The sequence below is a fragment of the Salmo salar genome, chromosome 10, assembly GCF_965601325.2.
Source record: "Salmo salar chromosome 10, fSalSal1, whole genome shotgun sequence".
In the NCBI taxonomy this organism is placed as follows: domain Eukaryota; kingdom Metazoa; phylum Chordata; class Actinopteri; order Salmoniformes; family Salmonidae; genus Salmo; species Salmo salar.
The window spans coordinates 98,884,101-98,904,712 of record NC_138300.1 but is presented as its reverse complement, the minus strand read 5'-3'; the positions used below and the strand labels follow the sequence as shown (position 1 = coordinate 98,904,712).

At 44.2% G+C, this 20,612-nt stretch overlaps 1 protein-coding gene across 3 annotated transcripts in view; it reads right to left on the bottom strand.

The window, feature by feature from the left end:
• LOC106561322 (ELKS/Rab6-interacting/CAST family member 1) overlaps positions 1–20,612 on the bottom strand; it is a 42,376-nt gene that overhangs the window by 3,269 nt on the left and 18,495 nt on the right. Inside the window, exons 4-20 of one of the 3 annotated variants that reach the window (XR_014379096.1) lie at positions 17,950–18,241; positions 17,728–17,855; positions 17,521–17,595; positions 14,452–14,607; positions 13,978–14,145; positions 12,962–13,129; positions 12,693–12,830; positions 12,384–12,524; positions 12,167–12,307; positions 11,888–12,081; positions 11,225–11,360; positions 10,941–11,072; positions 7,575–7,735; positions 7,268–7,415; positions 6,818–6,913; positions 5,300–5,485; positions 5,003–5,164 (exon numbers count right to left, since the gene is read on the bottom strand). Coding sequence is in view for 1 of the 3 variants with exons in the window: in XM_082957276.1 (XP_082813402.1) it covers positions 5,300–5,485; positions 6,818–6,913; positions 7,268–7,415; positions 7,575–7,735; positions 10,941–11,072; positions 11,225–11,360; positions 11,888–12,081; positions 12,167–12,307; positions 12,384–12,524; positions 12,693–12,830; positions 12,962–13,129; positions 13,978–14,145; positions 14,452–14,607; positions 17,521–17,595; positions 17,728–17,855; positions 17,950–18,241 (2,460 nt within the window). In the remaining 2 variants the exon portion in view is untranslated. Of the gene's footprint in view, positions 1–5,002; positions 5,165–5,299; positions 5,486–6,457; positions 6,536–6,817; positions 6,914–7,267; positions 7,416–7,574; positions 7,736–10,940; positions 11,073–11,224; positions 11,361–11,887; positions 12,082–12,166; positions 12,308–12,383; positions 12,525–12,692; positions 12,831–12,961; positions 13,130–13,977; positions 14,146–14,451; positions 14,608–17,520; positions 17,596–17,727; positions 17,856–17,949; positions 18,242–20,612 lie in introns of those variants that run through there. The other 2 variants (XR_014379097.1, XM_082957276.1) reach the window with 2 other exon arrangements.

Below are 20,612 nucleotides of genomic sequence, written 5' to 3'. Positions count from 1 at the left end.
ATGAGTAGGTGTCCAAACTTGTCTGGTACTGCACTTTAGTCATCTTAAATCAACAAACTACATTATACCTAAAAACACTTTCATTCTAAATGTAAAAATGTTAGACTGTGGCATGGAATGTAAGTCACGATTCTCAGCCAAAGGGACGATTCCAACAGACTAACTAGCAAGCCCTGCTTTTAAGATGCCGAAAAGCTGTTGCGTATTATTTTGTTTGAACAATAGTCAGAGAAAAAGGACCACCAAATTAAGTTTCATCAACTGCCCAAGGAGAAGGGCCAGGTTCGACGAACCTCACTGTTTCAGGCTATTACGTCGCAATGAAAATGGAAAGCTGTGGGGTCCAGTTACTCTATACATTTTTGTTTATATCTAACTAGCTATGTATATTGCATAAAGCTTGCTAGTTAGCTTGTAGTAAGGACTAGTGCGCTGTATCCATCCAAATAAAAGCTAGAATATCCTTCTGCATTTGGATATTTATGCAAAACTGGAGATTCCACCAAGTAGGTGGGATTCGCTGTAGGCTACTTGGGTCCATTTGGTAGGGTTGTCTCCCCAGCTGGTCTCTGGCAAGTTGAAAGGACATATAGACAAGCCAACAAGAAGCAACTTTTCTAAATACCTAGACCGTTCAAGGGCAGGTAAAGACTGGAAGTAGTTATGCAACATATCTAAGATGATCATTTGCTATTGTGACAGCCAAGTAAGTCAATTACAAAAACTACACTGAACAAAAATATAAATGCAACATGTAAAGTGTTGGTCCCATGTTTCAAGAGCTGAAATAAAATATAGACATGTTCCATATGCACAAAAAGCTTATTTCTCTCAAATTTCATACACAAATTTGTTTACATCCCTGATATTGAGCATTTCTACTTTGTCAAGATAATCCATCAACCTGACGGGTGGCATTTCAAGAAGCGGATTAAACAGCATGATCATTTTGTGTTGGGGACAATAAAAGGCCACTAAAACATACAGTTGTGTCACAAAACAATGCCACAGATGTCAAGTTTTGAGGGAGCGTACAATTGGCATGCTGACTGCAGGAATGTCCACCAGAGCCATTGCCAGATAATTGAATGTTAATTTGTCTACCATAATCCGCCTCCAATCTTGTTTTAGAGAATTTGGCAGTTCGTCCAACCGGCCTCACAACTGCAGACCACATACATGTTAACGTGTGGGCGAGCGGTTTTCTGATGTCAACTTCGTGAACAGAACGCACCATGTGGCAGTGAGCTTATGGTATGGGCAGGCATAAGCTACGGACAATGAATACAATTGCATTTTATCTATGGCAATTTGAATGCTCAGAAATACCATCACAAGGTCCTGGGGCCCCATTGTCTTGCCTTTCATCCGTCACCATATGTCGCAAGGATCTGTACACAATTCCTGGAAGCTGAAAATGTCCCAGTCCTTCCATGGCCTGCATACTCACCAGACATGTCACCCATTGAGCATGTTTGGGATGCTCTGGATCAACGTGTATGACAGCATGTTCCAGTTCCCGCCAATATCCAGCAACTTTGCACAGCCATTGAAGAGGAGTGGGACAACATTCCACAGGCCACACTCAACAGCCCGATCAACTCTATGCCAAGGAGATGTGTCACACTGCATGAATCAAATGGTGGTCACACCAGATACTGACAGGATTTCTGCTCCACTCCCCTACCTTTCTTAACGTTTCTTTGACCAACAGATGAATATCTGTATTCCCAGTCACGTGAAATTCATAGATTAGGGCCTTCTGATTTTATTTCAAATTGACTGATTTCCTTATTTGAACTGTAACTCAGTAAAATCTTTGAATTTGTTGCATGTTGCATTTAGATTTTTGTTCAGTATACATTTAAGAAAAGTACATCGACTACTTTACAACATTGCCTGCTCCCAAGCGTTATTACTACTTAGAAAAACGTCATATTGTAGGGCTTCCCTCATGCCCCCTTTTCATGACGGCACTAACATTAGCCATGTGAGTGCTAGCTAGATACCAACTAGAACATTAAGCTAGTCAAGACCAACAAATAGACTATAATGTTACTAGTGAGTGGAGTTACGAACAGAATATACTACCACGAGTAAAATGTCTTACCTGTGATTAACTGTTTCACACGCATAGCTAGTGCCTTCAGAAAGTATTCATACCCATTGACTTATTCCACTTTTGTGTTAGTCTGAATTCAACATTTTTATAAATATAAAATACAGAAATATTCCATAAGTATTCACACCCTTTTTGCTATGACAGTCAAACATTTTGCTCAGGTCCATTCAATTTCCTTTGATCATCCTTGAGATGTCACTTTAATTTGATTGGAGTCCACCTACGGCCAAATCAATTATTTGGACATGATTTAGAAAGAAACACACCTGTCTATTTAAGATGCCACAGTTGACAGTGCATGTCAGAGCAGAAACTATACCATGACATCCAAGAAACTGTCCTTAGATCTCCAAGATAAAATTGTGATATTTACATTTACATTTTAGTCATTTAGCAGACGCTCTTATCCAGAGCGACTTACAGTAGTGAATACATACATTTCATGCATTTTTTTTTGTACTGGCCCCCCGTGGGAATCGAGGCATATATCTTGGGAAGGGTATAAATCTATTTCTAGAGTGTTGAATGTTTCCACCAAACTGAGCAACGGGGCAAGAAGGACCTTGGTTAGGGAGGTGACCAATAACCCAATGTCCACTGACAGAACTTCGGAGTTCCTAGGCTGAAATGGGAGAACCTGCCAGAAGGACAACAGTCTACAGCACTTTGCCAATCTGGGCTTTATGGGACAGTGGCGAGACAGAAGCCACTCCTGAGAAAAAGGCACATGACAGCACACCTGGAGTTTGCAAAAAGGCACGTGAAAGACAGATCATAAAGCAAAATATTCTGTGGTCTGATGAGACAAAATTGTAACTCTTTGGCCTGAATGCAAAGCGCTGTCTGAAGAAAACCAGGCACAGCTCATCACCCGTCTAACACCATCCTTACCTTGAAGCATGGTGGTAGCAGCATCATGCTGTGTGGATACTTTTCAGCGGCAGGGACTGGGAGACTGGTAAGGGAACAATTAATGGAGCCAAATACAGGCCAATCCATGATCAGAACCTGCTTCTGAGTGCAAATGACAGACTGGGGAGAAGATTTATGTTCCAACCAGACAAATCACCCCAAGCATACAGCCAAAGCAAGGCTGGAATGGCTTCAAAACAAGAATGTTAAAGTCCTTGAGTGGCCCAGCCAAAGCCCAGACTTGAATCCCATTGAAAATCTGTGGAAGGACTTTAGGATTGCTGACCCCTCCCCATTCAGTGCATCCGGAAAGTATTCAGACCCCTTGACTTATTCCACATTTTGTTACATTACAACCTTATTCTGAAATTGATCAAAGTGACTACTCTCCCAGTCCATGCCACTGAAAAACATCCCCACAGCATGATGCCACCACCACGCGTCACCGTAGGGATGGTGCCAGGCTTCCTCCAGACGTGATGCTTGGCATTCAGGCCAGAGAATCTTGTTTCTCATGGTCTGAGAGTCTTTAGGTGCCTTTTGACAAACTCCAAGTGGGCCGTCATGTGCCTTTTACTGAGGAGTGGCTTCCGTCTGGCCACTCTACCATAAAGGCCTGATTGGTGGAGTGCTGCAGAGTTGGTTGTCCTTCAGGAAGGTTCTCCCATCTCCACAGAGGAACTCTGGAGCTCTGTCAGAGTGACCATCGGGTTCTAGGACACCTCCCTGACCAAGGCTTTTCTCCCCCGATTGCGCAGTTTGGCCGGGCGGACCGCTCTAGGAAGAGTCTTGGTGGTTCCAAACCTCTTCCATTTAAGAATGATGGAGGCCACCGTGTTCCTGGGGACCTTCAATGCTGCAGAAATGTTTTGGTACCCTTCCCCCAGATCTGTGCCTCGACACAATCCTGTCTTGGAGCTCTACGGACAATTTCTTCGACCTCATGGCTTGGTTTTTGCTCTGACATGCACCGCCAACTGTGAGACCTTATATAGACAGGTGTGTGCCTTTCCAAATCATGTCCAATCAATTGAATTTACCACAGGTGGATTCCAATCAAGTTGTAGAAACATCTCAAGGATGATCAACGAAAAGAGGATGTCCCTGAGCTCAATTTCGAGTCTCATAGCAAAGGGTCTGAATACATTTGGAAATAAGGTGTTTGTTTTTTGTTAATACATTTGCAGAAATTTCTAAAAACCTGTTTTCGCTTTGTCATCATGGGGTATTGTGTGTAGATTGCTGAGGATTTTTATTTATTTAATCAATTTAAGAATAGGGCTGTAACGTAACAAAATGTGGAAAACGTCAAAGGGTCTGAATACTTTCCGAAAGGCACTGTATAACTTAACAGAGCTTGAGAAAATCTGCAAGAAAAATCCCCAAATCTATATGTGCCAAGCTGATACAGACATACCCAAGACAACTCAAAGCTGTAATCACCGCCAAAGGTGCTTCTACAAAGTATTGACTCAGCGGTGTGAATACTTATGTAAATGAGATATTTCTGTATTTCATTTCCCCAAAATTTGCTATCAAACATGTTTTCACTGTCATTATTCGGTATTGTGTGTAGATGGGTGAGTAAATAATATATTGAATACATTTTTAATTCAGGCTGTAACAACAAAATGTGGATTAAGTCAAGGGGTATGAATACTTTCTGAAGGCACATTTTCCCACTCTTCCGCATCGAATAGCCTGAAGCTACAGGGCTCTTCTCAAAGGCTCCATTTCCCTACATGGGAGCATTGTAAACCATAGTCAAATCTCCGAACCTATGTTACATGCACATTGAACAACACAGCAGCTTGTTGGCATGTTTTGGTATTTCTGTATGAAAAAGAAAAGGAGAGCAGCACACTCTAGGAGCTCAGATGCAATAATTGCATAACAAACGTTACGACAGACAAGCTGTCTTCATCATACCCTGATCGGACCAACGTTAAAGAGCCAACTTCAACATACCCTGATGAAGACAGCTTGTCTGTCGTAACGTTGGTTATGCAATTATTGCATCTGAGCTCCTAGTGTATGCGGCTCTCCTTTTCTTTTTCAAGTGTTCTTCTCCGCTAGCCAGCATCTCGCCCGAAACAGGTGTGCGTTTCTTTCGCTTCCAGATTGGTATTTCTGTATAACAAAAAATCTACGATGAAGTTGGCTCTTTTACAATGACGGTCAATGAGAAAGAATGTTTGGTTTTCCCCAATTTGTGGGTGTGGTCAAGGGGAATTCCTTCTTATGACATTAAATACCGACTGTTACCTGCTCCAGAGTCAACTTGTGTAGCTCCTCCTCCCAGGCTGGTGGGTTGGCGTGGTGATAGTGGGGGGGCGGGGTCAGGTCACTGAGGATGCTGGGGTCTCGGTCGTGGCAGAGGTCAGTCAGGTGGTCGATGTAGAGCTTCAGCTTACTGCGATTTTCACTCAGGGACAAGAGAGGGGGGATCATCTGGAGGGGACAGTGGGAAGGGGGGAGAGGGAGGGGAGAAAGAAAGAAAGAAATGAAGGAACCAGTTGGATAAAGGAAGAGAGAGATAAGAAAAATGACATTTCATTAGGTCCCAGTGTGTTTTCAGAGGCTTAACCATGATTAACCAAAAGCATGGAGCATGCAGAAGGAGGAAGAAAAAGGCTGCATCTCACATGCATTAAGGAGATGGCATTGTGGAGTATGGCATGTTGGACAAAAGTGTCTCCTGCTGTGTGTGTGTGACTATTAGATTGACTCAGTGTCTCCTGCTGTGTGTGTGTGACTATTAGATTGACTCAGTGTCTCCTGCTGTGTGTGTGTGACTATTAGATTGACTCAGTGTCTCCTGCTGTGTGTGTGTGACTATTAGATTGACTCAGTGTCTCCTGCTGTGTGTGTGTGACTATTAGATTGACTCAGTGTCTCCTGCTGTGTGTGTGTGACTATTAGATTGACTCAGTGTCTCCTGCTGTGTGTGTGTGACTATTAGATTGACTCAGTGTCTCCTGCTGTGTGTGTGTGACTATTAGATTGACTCAGTGTCTCCTGCTGTGTGTGTGTGACTATTAGATTGACTCAGTGTCTCCTGCTGTGTGTGTGTGACTATTAGATTGACTCAGTGTCTCCTGCTGTGTGTGTGACTATTAGATTGACTCAGTTCACAGACACAAGCTACAGTATGTGGTTGGCAGACAAACACTGAATGCGTTGCCATAGACCACCATTACCATGGTAACACATTAACAACAGTGACAACATTCCCACAGAAATGACAAATATGAGAACAGACAACATGTACCAAACACTGCACGGACCAACGTAAAATGGGGAGAGGAGAAACGGATGACAAAACGGTGGAGCAGAACTAACACACTGAACGATGGAGTAAGAGCAAACATGCCAGGGAGGAGGTGAAGAATGGACAGATGACTGATGTTCATTCATGCTCACCCTTCTGAACAAATTGGCAGAGAGAGAGAGGGGAGGAGGGCACAGGGTTGGCTATGCCCAGATACCCTCCTCATCATCCTATTGGACAGATGGTTTAGCCAATTGCAGCATTAGAAAAGAACACTTGATTAGTGTGTGTGCATGAGACAGAACAAAGAGTGCGAGAGAGAACACTTAGGTTTAGGTGCTGAAAAAATATTAAATTGTTTATATTAGGAGTGATGATTCAATTTCAGTTTAGGGACAGAAAGACAGTTGACATAACTTCATATCGTGGAGAAAGAAAGTCTATTATAGTTAAGCTGCACATGTGTTATCACAATAATATATAGGATTCTGTTCGGATGACTGGGTACTCACCTGATCTGGAGAAGGTTTGTGATTGGTCTGGTCGGGGGCGGTCTTCAGGTGGTCGTCCTCATAATTGTCTGCCATTAGCTTCATACGGTTCTGAGTCTGGGAGAGCGAGAAAGAGGGAGGATGGAGGAGAAAGGGGGAAGAGAGGAGAATGTGGAAAGGATTTCAGGGAGAGAGACTTAAGGAACATTTTTAACCAGCATACTCACGGTGCATTGAGCAGCCAGCTGTGCCGAGAGGAGTTTAAGGCTGCCTACTCTTGATTTTGACACTCTCTGCAAAGTCAAAAGCTTTACCTATAAACTATCTAAGGTCTGTTTAGTCTCTCCCCATTTCAGGTAAAGGAGAGGAGATGAGCAGAGGAAGTGACTTAGCATTATTGAAATACATCTTTAATGTCACAGTGGCATATGTGGCCAGACCCAGGTCACATGACGAGGTAGTGTTCCCTACCTGCTGTTTGAGCTGTTGTACCAGACGGTCCTTCTCCCTCTTCAGCAGAGCCACCTCATCCTGCGTCTTCTTCTTCTTGGACGATGACAGCTCCAGCAGGGCGATGTTGGCATCCTTCTCACTGATGGCTGCCAGCAGCGCCTCCTGTCTACACCGAGGAAGAATTACAGGGTGGCATTTCAGAATAATGCGTCATCTACACTGTGCAGGATATTCTATTACCTGGGAGTTTAACAACATTACCTGACTAACATGTTTGTTAACTTGGTAAAGTGGGGGGGATGTAAACAGTGTATGTTTGTCTTACTTCATCTCCAGCACCTCCTCCAGGTGTTTCCTGCGTTCAGCCCTCAGCGTGGTCAGATGGACCTCCTTCTCACACAGGGACTGCTGGGTAGACGACAGCTTGGCCCTCATGGACTCCAGCTCCTGTTTCACCTTCTCCATGGACCCCAGCAGCTCCTCAATCTGCACACACACCATAGAATGAAGACAGTACAAACACACGAGTAGAGAAAGTGAAAATGTATGAGACGTGTTTACATTTACATTTAAGACATTTAGCAGACGCTCTTATCCAGAGCGACTTACAAATTGGTGCATTCACCTTATAATATCCAGTGGAACTACAATAGTGCATCTAAATCTTTTAAGGGGGGGAGGGTTAAAAGGATTACTTTATCCTATCCCAGGTATTCCTTAAAGAGGTGGGGTTTCAGGTGTCTCCGGAAGGTGGTGATTGACTCCGCTGTCCTGGCGTCGTGAGGGAGCTTGTTCCACCATTGGGGTGCCAGAGCAGCGAACAGTTTTGACTGGGCTGAACGGGAACTGTGCTTCCTCAGAGGTAGGGAGGCGAGCAGGCCAGAGGTGGATGAACGCAGTGCCCTTGTTTGGGTGTAGGGCCTGATCAGAGCCTGAAGGTACGGAGGTGCCGTTCCCCTCACAGCTCCGTAGGCAAGCACCATGGTCTTGTAGCGGATGCGAGCTTCAACTGGAAGCCAGTGGAGAGAGCGGAGGAGCGGGGTGACGTGAGAGAACTTGGGAAGGTTGAACACCAGACGGGCTGCGGCGTTCTGGATGAGTTGTAGGGGTTTAGTGGCACAGGCAGGGAGCCCAGCCAACAGCGAGTTGCAGTAATCCAGGCGGGAGATGACAAGTGCCTGGATTAGGACCTGCGCCGCTTCCTGTGTGAGGCAGGGTCGTACTCTGCGAATGTTGTAGAGCATGAACCTACAGGATCGGGTCACCACCTTGATGTTAGTGGAGAACGACAGGGTGTTGTCCAGGGTCACGCCGAGGCTGGACACGTGTTCATCATTCAAAGACAAACTGTACAGACCAATTTTGATGAACTGTCAATCAAAGGCACTCTAAAAGAGGGAGGGCCATCAGAGGTTGTATGTTATTGAAAACATGGCTCTACCCAGAAAGAACCCCTAACCCTTTGGCACTAGCCCTTACACCCTAGCCAGTGGTGTAAAGTACTTAAGTAAAAATACTTTAAAGTACTACTTAAGTAGTTTTTTGAGGTCTCTCTACTTTACTTTTTATATTTTTGCCAACTTTTACTTCAATACACTTCTAAATAAAATAATGTACTTTTTACTCCATACATTTTCCCTGACACCCAAAAGTACTAGTTATATTTTGACAGGAAAAAGGTCAAATTCGCACACTTATCAAGAGAACATCTCTGCTCATCCCTATTGCCTCTGATCTGGCGTACTCACTAAACACAAATGCTTTGTTTGTAAATGGCATCTGAGTATGCCCCTGACTATCCATTAATGTAAAAAACAAGAAATGTATTTTATTTATTTAACCAGGCAAGTCAGTTAAGAACAAATTCTAATTTACAATGGACGGCCTACCCCGGCCAAACCCTAACCTGGACGACGCTGGGCCAATTGTCCGCCGCCCTATGGGACTCCCAATCACAGCCGGTTGTGATACAGCCTGGAATCGAACCAGGGTCTGTAATGACGCCTCTAGCACTGAGATGCAATTCCTTAGACCACTGCGTACTTTTGATACCTAAGTATATTTAAAACCAAATAATTTTAGACTTTTACTCAAGTAGTATTTTACTGGATGACTCACTTGAGTCATTTTCTATTAAGTTATCTTTACTTTTACCCAAGTATGACAATTGAGTACTTTTTCCACCACTGCCCCTAGGAACGAGTGTAAATCTGAATGGATTGATGGGTAATAGACCAGCAATATGGTGAACAGGGCTAGGCAACTAAATTCAGCTGTAGGTCGGATTTTGTCGGAGCGACTGGTCAGGGGTCAGAACATAATTATAATAATTTGTACACTGCAAATTGACCACAACTAAGCCCAAAAAGAGATTGTATTTTAAAATAACACTAATTTCATACTTTGATTACATTGAGACACGATCACGTCTCTTTTTATTTTTATTAGTGGGAATACTTGAACAGATTCTCATTTTTAGCTGAAAACTTTTTGGACCAAAAACTAAAATCATTTTATAAAAAAATAAATCATTCGCTGGGTGGTTTTGCCAACCCCTGGGCCAGGGTTTGTTTCTGGACCCAACCCCACTGAGGAGTTGGATGTACAACAAGGGGCTCCAATGACAGCTCTAAACAGCACTAAATATACCACTTCACTGCAGTACTTTCATTTACTTGGCATTTGCTTAGAAGTCACATGGTTAACAGTACAACTCAATATGGCTAAATAATAACTATTGAATTATCTGGGGTGCATTGCAAATACTAAATAGCACCATCAATACATATGTTAGTATTATCATTGATTACCAACTAGTTACAGATTGGCATTAGTAGAAATACGTACCAGAAGTAGAGCCCCACCTATATTAAAATCTGCACACCGATAATAAAAACCGGCCGATATTGGCCTTTTTAACGCTATAACGTTAACTCCACCGATATTCAATAATCTCAGAAAATCAGAAAATCTCATGCTTTTCTGAACACTTGCAGCCATTTTCATGTTGTGTCATTGACACAATGTATGAAATTAACATTTGAAGCATAGTTATTGGACATTTTATGAGAATTCAGTGTGGAAAAGACACCTTTTCCATTTCCCCGATGTAAAACAGTATATCGGCAAATATATCGGTACGTTTTGCCTCCTAGAAATCGGAATTGGACCCCCAAAAAACACATGGGTCAGGCTCTAACCAGAAGGTTGTAGTTTAGTTGACGCCATGCCATTTCAAAGTGAATAGTAGGTAAATAGTGACATGATAACATGGTCTAAAGGCTGAAATACAACAGAGGGGGCATTATTATGTCATACCTTAGACCACTTAAAGTGGGCGTTGTTGGACTCATGCATTGGTTTGTGTGAGTGCTTCTGAGAGGCAGTGAGTAGCAGAGATAAAACAGGAGAAAATTAGAGATAAGAAAACTGAGAAAAGGAGGGATAGCAGGGAGAGAGTGAAACGTAGCAAGCAGGGCTGAAAGGAGAGGAGATTGAAGCCGTATGTGTGTGTATGTGTGTCTGTGTTCGTGTAGCTTTGTAAGTGTGTGTGTGTGCGCGCTTTCTCAAGGTGTTCTTTTAGTGTGTGCGTTTGTGTGTCCACCTGTGTTGCGTGTGTGTGTATTTGTGTTGCAAGTGTGTGTGTGTGTGTGGGTGCGTGCATGTGTCGTTCTGTTGCATGTGAGCGTACCTGTTTTTCCTGGTGGTTCCTGGCAGCCTCCTCCTGTGCCAGCACCATCTCTCTCTCTGCTGTGATCTGAACACTCTCTCTCAGAGCCTCCTCTAACTCCTCGATACGCTCAGTCTTCAATCGCAGGGAGTCCTGGAGGGGAGAGGAAGAGAACGGGAGGAGGAGAGAAGACAGCGGAAGACAATTAAGGATATTGATGTCGAACTACATTTAATACAACAAGGGAAGCTTTGACATTAGTCACATACATCGATACTGCCCCCCCCCCCCCACCCACACCTCACCTTGACCTGTTGAGAGCTCTCAGAGATGTTGTCCTCTCTCTTTTTGGCTTCATCCATAAGTTGGGCGTTCCTACTCTTCTCCACATGCTCCTTTTGTTTCAGTGACGCCACCTTCTTACTCTGGTCCTTGGTCTGTCTGCAGGGCACCATGGGACACACGAGGACTGGGTTACACACATTACACTGAAGCATCCCAGAGTGAGAGGGAGTTAGAAAGAGGGGAGAGAGAGAGAGAGAAAGTGAAGCGGGGTGAAGAAACTGGTGAAAGTGAGAGCAGGAGGGGAGGGGGAGGGAGAGCAAAAGCAATTGAGGAGAAGAAGAGAGAGGGGGGATGGGAGAAGGGAGGGAGGAAGTCAAGCCAGTTCATAGAGGCCATGTAGAAAACATGTTACTAACCTGGAGGACTGACTGGAGAGGAGACAGAGTTCCAGCAAAAAGACAAGGCAGGAGAGAGAAACACAGATTCAGAGAGCAGGAAGATGAGAAGGAAGGAGAAGAGTAGGACCGTGTGGTATTTCAGAAGAAAACACCTACATTAGACCATGTAGGAGCTCATACACATTTCTATAGATAGACTGCTGTTTACAGAGACTATGAGTCAGACACACAGACACAAACAAACAGTCAGCGACAGAGAAAGATAAACATCACACACACACACACCTCTCCAGCTCGTTGATCTTGCGGTCCTTGTCATTCTTCTCGTTCTCCATCTCTCTCAGGATCTCCAGCAGTCGGTCCACCTCCGCCTGAGCCTTCCCAGAATCCTCTCGGTGTCGTGTAACTTCCCTCTCCAGGGAGGTGATGCGCTCCGACAGCTCTGTGTTCGCTTTGGCCTCCAACGTCGCATTCTGGGCCTGGAAACACACACACACACAGTCAGACACACACACACACATAGCAAAAGTGGTCTTAGATCAGTGTCTAAGGCAAATATCTCACCCTCTTGAGCTGGTTCTCCAGTTTGAGACATGCCTCCTTCTTCTGCTCCAGAGAGATCTCCATAGTCTTCAGCTTGGAGTCTTTCTTCAGCCCTGAGGAAGCCAGGGACGACGCATGCTCCTTCAGGTCCAACAGGTTAGTCTGGAGAGAGGGAGGGTGGGGTTAATAAAATGTGTCAACAGTGTGTGTGTGTGTGTGTGTGTGTGTGTGTGTTCACCTCTCTGTCAGACAGATCTCCCTGCAGCAGACTGACTTTCTCCTTCAGATCCTTTAGCTCTTTCTTGTTGCTGTCGATCTCCTCAGTCTTCTCCCTGTCGTCTCGGTCTCGCTGCTCCTTCAGACGCTCGATGATACGCTCCTACAGGGGAGAGAATAGGAGGGGAGGCACAGAACAACATCATCGTCACGTCAATTCAGAGCCCATATGAGAGGATTACAAACATCCAGGACAGAAACGGCATGACTTTAAATAACACACACTGCTCTCTCTGTTGGAGTCAGAGTGTGTGTCTGCATGTGTGTGTACCTTCTCAGCAAGGGACTCCTCCAGTGTGGTGAGAGCGGTGTCTGTGTTAGAGGTGTCTGCCTGTAGAGACTTGACTCTCTCCTTCAGGCTGCTCATTTGCTTCTCCTTGTCTCTCAGCTGCTCCTGCAGGTTCTCAATCTGGACACACACACACACAAAATTAGACGAGCTAGACAACAGACATACAGAAAAAGCCTGCTAAATAGGATGTAGTGTGAGGTAATGTATTCCATTGTATTATACAGCGTGCCACATTAGTCGAGGCCCACCTTCTTCTGCAGGACGTTGACCTTGCGCTCCTTGACCTCCAGCATGTCCTTGAGGTCGTGGATCTCTCCGTTGAGCGTGCCCTTCTCCTCAGACATCTCCTGGATCTGTTTACTCTTCTTGTTCAGCGTGGTCTCCTTCTCCTCCAGACGCAGACGCAGCGCATCCACCTGGCCAGCAGAGGGCAGAGGAGAACTACTCAGCATACTGGGTCTGTGTGTGTGCGCTGTACACTCACCGGACAGTTTATTAGGTACACCCATCAATTACTGGGAAGGACTCCCCGTTGCCTCCAGAACAGCCTGTATTCTTTGGGGCATTCTACAAGGCGTTGTAACGTTCCACAAGGATGTTAGTCCATGCTGACGCAATGGCATTACTCAGTTGCTGCAGATTGGACAGTGGTACATATATACTGCGAACAGCCTGTTTCATATCAGCCCAAAGATGCTCCATTCAGTTGAGGTCTGCAGGCCACTCAAGTAACTGAACTCACTGTCATGTTCCAGGCAATGTTTTTCCGCTCCTCAACTGTCCAGTGTTGGTGATCACGTGCCCACTGGAGCCGCTTCTTCTTGTTTTTAGCTGATAGGAGTGGAACCCGGTGTGGTCGTCTGCTGCAATAGCCCACCCGTGACAAAGACTGACGAGTTGTGGGTTCTGAGATGCCGTTCTGCACACCACTGTTGTACTGCTCCGTTATTTGCCTGTTTGTTAACCTGCACGATTCTTACCATTCTCCTTCGACCTCTCATCAACAAGCTGTTGAGGATGGCCATTTCTAAAATACTGGATCTGGCATGCCTGGCACCGAGGATCATACCACGCTCAAAGTTCAATCAAATAGTAACAATGCCTCAATGCCTGTCTGCCTGCTTTATATAGCAAGTCATGGCCACATGACTCACTGTCTGTAGGGGCAATCAATTTTCGAGAACGGGGTGGTTTACCTAATAAACTGGCCAGTGAGTGTCTATATACTTATATTGCTTGTTCTGAAATGTGGGTGTGTGTGTACCTCTGTTTGTAGGATGGCAGCTCGTTGTTCTTTAGCGGTCAGCGACTCCTTGAGGACCTCGATGTGCTGCTTGCTATCAGAGAACTGATTGGTCAAAGTCTCCAGCTTGGTCTGCAAACCCAGCAGCTCTGTGTCCTTCCTGGACAAGTCCTGCTTCACCTGGTCCATCTGAGACAGTGAAAGAGAGCGAGAGAGAGGGAGGAGAAGAGGAGAAAGAAGGGAGAGGTGGAGGAAGAGGACAACAAGAGCAAAAGAGGGATGTAGAGGAGAGGTAGAGGGTGATGAGCAGAGGAAGGAGGGTTGGGATATGAAGAGAACATGTACAACTACAGAACAGATTTATATTGAGCTGATTGGAAGGAACTGAAACGACCTCTGACCTCTCAGAACCAAGGGGAACTGAAGTCCGACCAATATCAACTGATAGAAATGGAATTCTGATCAATGGAAACTGAGGGGGAAGTGACCTCACACCTTGTTCTTCATAAACTTGGTGTGGCTGCGGTAGACTTCCATCTGTTTCATCTCCTCTTGTCTCTCCTCACAGCTCAGCAGGCCGTTGGACTTCAACATAATCACCTCCTCCTCCATGTCCCTCAGACCTCGTTCCAGAGAGTTGATCTTAGCATCCTGACAAACACCAGACAGAGAAGGGGTTAATGCAATAGGGCTGTCCCCGAAAAAAAAAAAAATCTTGGTCGAACAAGAGTCTGGTCTAAATTTTAAAACGGGTATTTTTCCATCCATAGACACATCCTATGTGTTTTAATCAAATCAACTACATGCATTGAGCTTGTCTGATGCTTGAAGAACACTGTTTGATGAAATAATTAAGACACACAAATGACTAGAGGGAGTCTGATTGCAATTGATTTGATTGTGCCGGACTCAGACTTGCTGCATTGTGTTAAAATGACAGCAAGTGACTGTGACTAGCACCAGTTGTCTCTCTCGCCTCCCTGCTGCAGCGACCACCACAGAACATCTGTGTTTATCGCATTGTCCTTGTTGCTGAAGCTGCAATATAATTACAGCCATTTCTGACTGAACATTTTATTTTACTGAAATCCCACATTTGTTTAGGAAAAACGTTCCCCATTCCCTCAACCCTTGCTCTCTTTACATGAGACAGATATGCATCGCATGCAAGTGACCAATAGGGTCTGTCCTATAGCATATCATAATCACATCAATACATTAGTTATAACAAATTTTTAACACCGTAACAGCAAAATGGATGCAGAGGACATGAGAAATAAACTCAAAAACAGGGGAATGTTTACTGGTTGCTCAGGAGGTAAAGGGGAAGTCAGTTGTGGAAAATACTGGGAAGGTAAGGAGCAAGTACTACGTGCATATTATGTGTGCCAAACAGGTGCTGTTAGATTACAATTTACATTTTTCTGACCGTTTGGAACAATGTCAACACTAAATCAATGAAAGTTTTTTTGTTAAGCCTTTATTACAGCAGAGTCTAAAAACAGTCGCATTCATTCGTGAATGCAATTTCCAAAATGCAACGGTTTATTTATTTTTTACGCTAATCAGGGGTCGCTTTGATATTTTGTTAAAACTAAAATGCTTGATGGCATTTCAAATCATGAATGACTCATATGCTGTGTGATGACAACTAATAAATTATTGATTGATACAGTCGCCTATATAAGTATTGAAATATGTCCAAGTAAGTTACGGTATTAAGACTAAACAGGATGCGCTCTTAGGCCTGCAACTCGATGGTGGTTATACAAGGCTGCTATACTAAGTCTACCAATGATAATGACATTACTTATTATTGTAATTAGGGATGCACGAGATATCGGTGAGCATATCAAAATCGGCCAATATTAGCTAAAAAAGCCAACATCGGCATTGGCCCGATGTCTAATTTAACGTCAATGTGCAAAACCGATGTCAAAGCTGACATGCATACGAATATAAAACGTAGGTAGATGACATAATGACGCCACAAAAACAACAGCGCTACACAGAATAAAAACAGAAAAATACTAAGCGCACATTTCCAACAACTAAACAAGTTCAACTCGAGCAGTCATTTGAAAGAGTAAGAACATTTCACAGAGACAACTCAAAGGCGAAATCCATTAACACCAAGATAATGGAATTCATTGCCCTTGACAATCAACTGTTCTCTGTCGTGGATGATGTTGGCTTTCGCCGACTGGTCGAGCACACTACCAAGTTACACAGTATTGCTGAAACACATCCTTGAGTACTTGCTATGGGCTTCACTGCTATTAGCTTCATGACTGACTTTTGGACCAGCGATGTCAACCCCATGAGCATGCTGAGTCTGACAGCACAGTGGGTCGACGAGGATTTCGTACTGAGGAAAGCCGTATTGCATGCTCAAGAATGTGCTGGTTCTCATACTGCTGCTGCCATTTCAATGGCATTTGAGAACATGTTTGAAACATGAACACACTAGCTAGCTCCATTCAAACAACTGACTGGAGAAATAAGCTAATCAACTGCGTCTGCAGCAGACGTGGTACCCTCTGTCAGGGTATTGAAACACCTGCTCAACAAAACTGCAGACATAGACCATGGGGTTAAAACTTACAAAAGTACTCAAGACTGTGAACAAGAAATTCGGTGGCATTCTCTCTGAGCCTCTTTACTGTGTCGCTACCATGCTCGATGCTAGGTACAAGGACCGCTACTTCAATGCAGACAAGAAACAGGGTTTACGTGAAATGTTACAGACACAGCTGGACAAGTTGGAAACAGACAGTGCGCACCGAGGAAGAGAGACCACGGACAGACAGAGCTGAAACTTCACTGCTTGACATGTATGATGAACTCCTGGTTGAGAATGAAACGACTGAACAACGAAACAGCACAGCAAGTGAAAGAAATAGGTTTTGATTATGTTTTACTGGTAAATGCCAACAAAATAACTTTTTGGTCAGTGTGATGTGTAACCTTTATTTAACTAGGCAAGTCAGTTAAGAACAAATTATTTTCAATGATGGCCTAGGAACAGTGCCTTGTTCAGGGGAAGAACAACAGTTTTTGTTCCTTGTCGGCTCGGGGATTCGATCTTGCAACCTTTGGGTTACTAGTCCAACGCTCTAACCACTAGGCTACGCTGCCACACTGTATATCTACAAAAATAAGACAGATCCTGCTTCTGTTGCCTGTTTGAATGTTTGTTTAATAGCCTACTGATTCAGTAAGCACCAAGCCTCACCCAACCACATGTCGGATAAACAATTTTTTGCCTGGTTCGAATCCAGGCTGTATCACATTGGGAGTCAGTAGCACATGTCTTAAGAGTGATGGACTGTGCCATCCCCACAACCTCCACAGTGGATTAGTCTACTTAGGTGCAAATTATACTGGTTTCTTGTACACCATGATTTATTTTGGGGGTGGGGGGGGCTACTGTTTGACTGAAGAAATCTGGGTCGACCAGCAGTCTATCGACCAAACAATCGGCCAGTCGACTAAATGGGGTCAGCCCTATAATACACTCACTCACACATGCACTTACAGACACACACACACAGAGATGGGTACCTTCATGTCGATGACGGTCTGTAGAGCCTTGGTTTTTGTGGACTCTGGGGTTCCCTCGTATCGACGGTGCAGCTCCTAAAGAGAACAAGGTCGTTACGCTTCACACGTTGTCTACTACACACCACTCATACCCTAATAGTTTGTGTTGTGACCCAACTTAAACTCAATTTGTTACCTCCCTCCCTCTCCTCTCGCTGAGTCCCTCACCTCTCGTAGAGCAGTTGTCTCCCTGTCTCTCTGGTCCAGTAGGGACTCTAGATGGTGTCTGTGCATCTCAGCATCAGCCAGTCTCCTAGTTCTCTCCTGGTCTTCCTCTGACGCCTTAGCCGACGGCCCTGGAATATAATACAATAATATGGTCATTTAGAAGATGTGTTAATATAAAAACATTAGTAATACGGACACAGTGTGTGGGGCACGGTAACCCACCTTTGCTTTGCAGCATCTCCAGCAGTTTCTTGATGGACTCGTCCCTGGCGCCCAGGGTCTGTTTCTGGGTGTCTATCCTCAGCTCCATCTCCTCCAGGGTCTTTCTGAGCAGGAACAGCTCCTTGGCCTGACGCTCGTGGTCCCCGTGCAGCCGACGGTAGTTCTCCTCCGTGGGTTCAGAGGTCAGGGCCAGGTCACGACCTTGGCTGGCAGGGTCCTGCTGAAGCAGCTGGTTCAGGTCTCTCTGTATCCTCAGTTCATCCTGCAAGGCCTGGACCGTCATATGGAGGTGCTGGGGGGGGGGTGACAGAGAGAGAGAGACAGAGGTTATCTATTTATGTTTCACCTTTCATTTCAGGGTGCTGCATAACATAAGATGGAGTAGGGATTAATTTGTTTATTTATCAAATAGAGGGGGAAGGGGAGAGAGGAGAAGTGGAGCGAAGGACAGGAGGATACAGCAACAAGTAGGACACCATCTACTCAAAATCAGGGCATTCCCATCCAGTGGAATACAGAGTGAGCAAAAGTACAAATCAGCCAGCATTCATTCTTTGGAGCCTGTACTGCCACAGTTCTTTGTCAGACCAGCTATGTGACAGAAATACAATGCTGTGTTCTATTCTCTCATTTGGATCAGCTGAGAGATATTTCAGACAACAGCACAAAAACAAGTCAGTGCCTGTATCCATCGCTCTCCTCCTCTGCCACTCACTATGTTTCTTTCACTCATTTACCCTCCCGCTCACTCTCACCTTCCCTCATTCTCTCTCCTCCTCCCATACCCAGTGACTAAGTCTGACTCACTGAGATCTCGCTCTAAGAGACAACAGAGAGGCGTTTAAAGGTACAGTTCAGCCATTTTTATCTCAAAATCTAATTTCTGGATAACAAGTAGCCCTTCACACTCATATCTGTATATGGGTTGAAAATAGCAGATTTGGGCACTGATAAGCGCCTAAATGGTAACGCAGTGGCTGTACAGTAATATGAAATAAATGACAGAGCTCAGACTGCGCTTCACAGCGCTGTATGACTGACAGCCGTTCTGAACTTGAGAACTGCACGTAACAACAACTTGCCCCCATCCCTTCCGCTAATTGGCCAACTTTTGAAAAAGATGTCTCGTCTGAGTGAGGGAAATGCTGTAAATTAAGAGGACTCTATTTTGAGAGATTAGACGTTGAGTATAATAAATACCGCTTTGATGTCATACAAGAAAGCCACATTTCCATATCATAAAACTAATGTCATATACACAGTGTCAATGTTGATGATCATGTCTGATGTTACAAGATGACATGGTGTCATACCCTGGGTTGTTCAGAACAGAATGAGACTGTCTATTGTGAAGAAAATGTACAGCGGAACACGAACCTGAATGACCCAGTACAGTTGTAGTGATGTGTTCTGGGGATTTAAAAAGATAATCCATTATTCTGACTCCTTTCTTTGCGCACCAAAATTACGATCCGTTTCTCTGAATTGCTTTGTGAAAGCCTCACACTGGAAGATTGTATTTTATAACTTAGTTAGTCATGTTGGAAATAGAACAAGCTTAAAATGATTGTCACCTGACCCAGATAGCGATTTCATAAACAACAGTAATTGTGTGATGGTGGGGATGCATGGTTGTGTTCCAAACAAAACAACTACAAGTGTGCTTCCTCTAGTTCCTCAACAGCACAGCTAGGAGAGCTAAAAAAAACACCTTTTAGTTGAGTCATAAAAGTGCATTGAAATGACTTAGGAACTGCACACACTTTGGAGAGGTGTGTGGCCACTTAGAGACACCAATTAGTCCGCTCACTCAAACCCTTGTCATTTTTTTGTGTAATGTTGTACCTACCCCACATTCCCCAGGAATAGTCTTAACATTTTACTGAATGTATCCAGAATATTTTCAGATTTTGTTATCACAAATGCTGTGAAAAGTACAGTAAATGTGAAACGCACATAAAAATGAACAGTGTAATGTTTGGATTCAGTCTTGTGTCAGGTGAACTGTTGTGTCCTCAACTTTAGTCTAATACTTTTCCCATCATCTCTAAATTGTTCCCTTTCAATTGCTACTATGCTTATGCATATGCTTTTCATATTTCTTCTGGAAGAAACATTTCAACTTAGCTCTATCTATACAGGCCAATTGCCAGGACTGTAAAGGATTATTTTTGTTGAAAAAAATTGTCAAAAACTAAAATTGCTCCCTAGCCAAGAGCAATTTCTCAAGCAAGAATTTTGCTAGGACTCTCTGGGAGTGGTCTGAGTGGGGAGGGGAAGGCAGAAAACTAGCTGTTATTGGCAGAGAGTTTCGAAACGGTTTCTTATTAAACTAATTTGCCACTTGGTGATATCACCAGGCCAAAACTCAACCCCACCAAAACAAGCAGAAATTTCAGGTCTTTTCAAACAGCTCTTACACTAAAAGGGCATTATCATTTTCACAATATTATTCTAACCTCAGTGTGGAAATGTATATAAACCACAGCAAAATCCTGTTTTTGACTGCACTTGGCCTTTAAGAGATGAGATGCAGCAAGCTGATCTAAACAAAACACACACAGTAAGCAAGGCTCTGCTACAGAGGGTCAAATCTGCAGCACAACACACATTGTGGTACATTGCTATGGGTCAAACGTACAACAAACACTAGCCTAACTCAT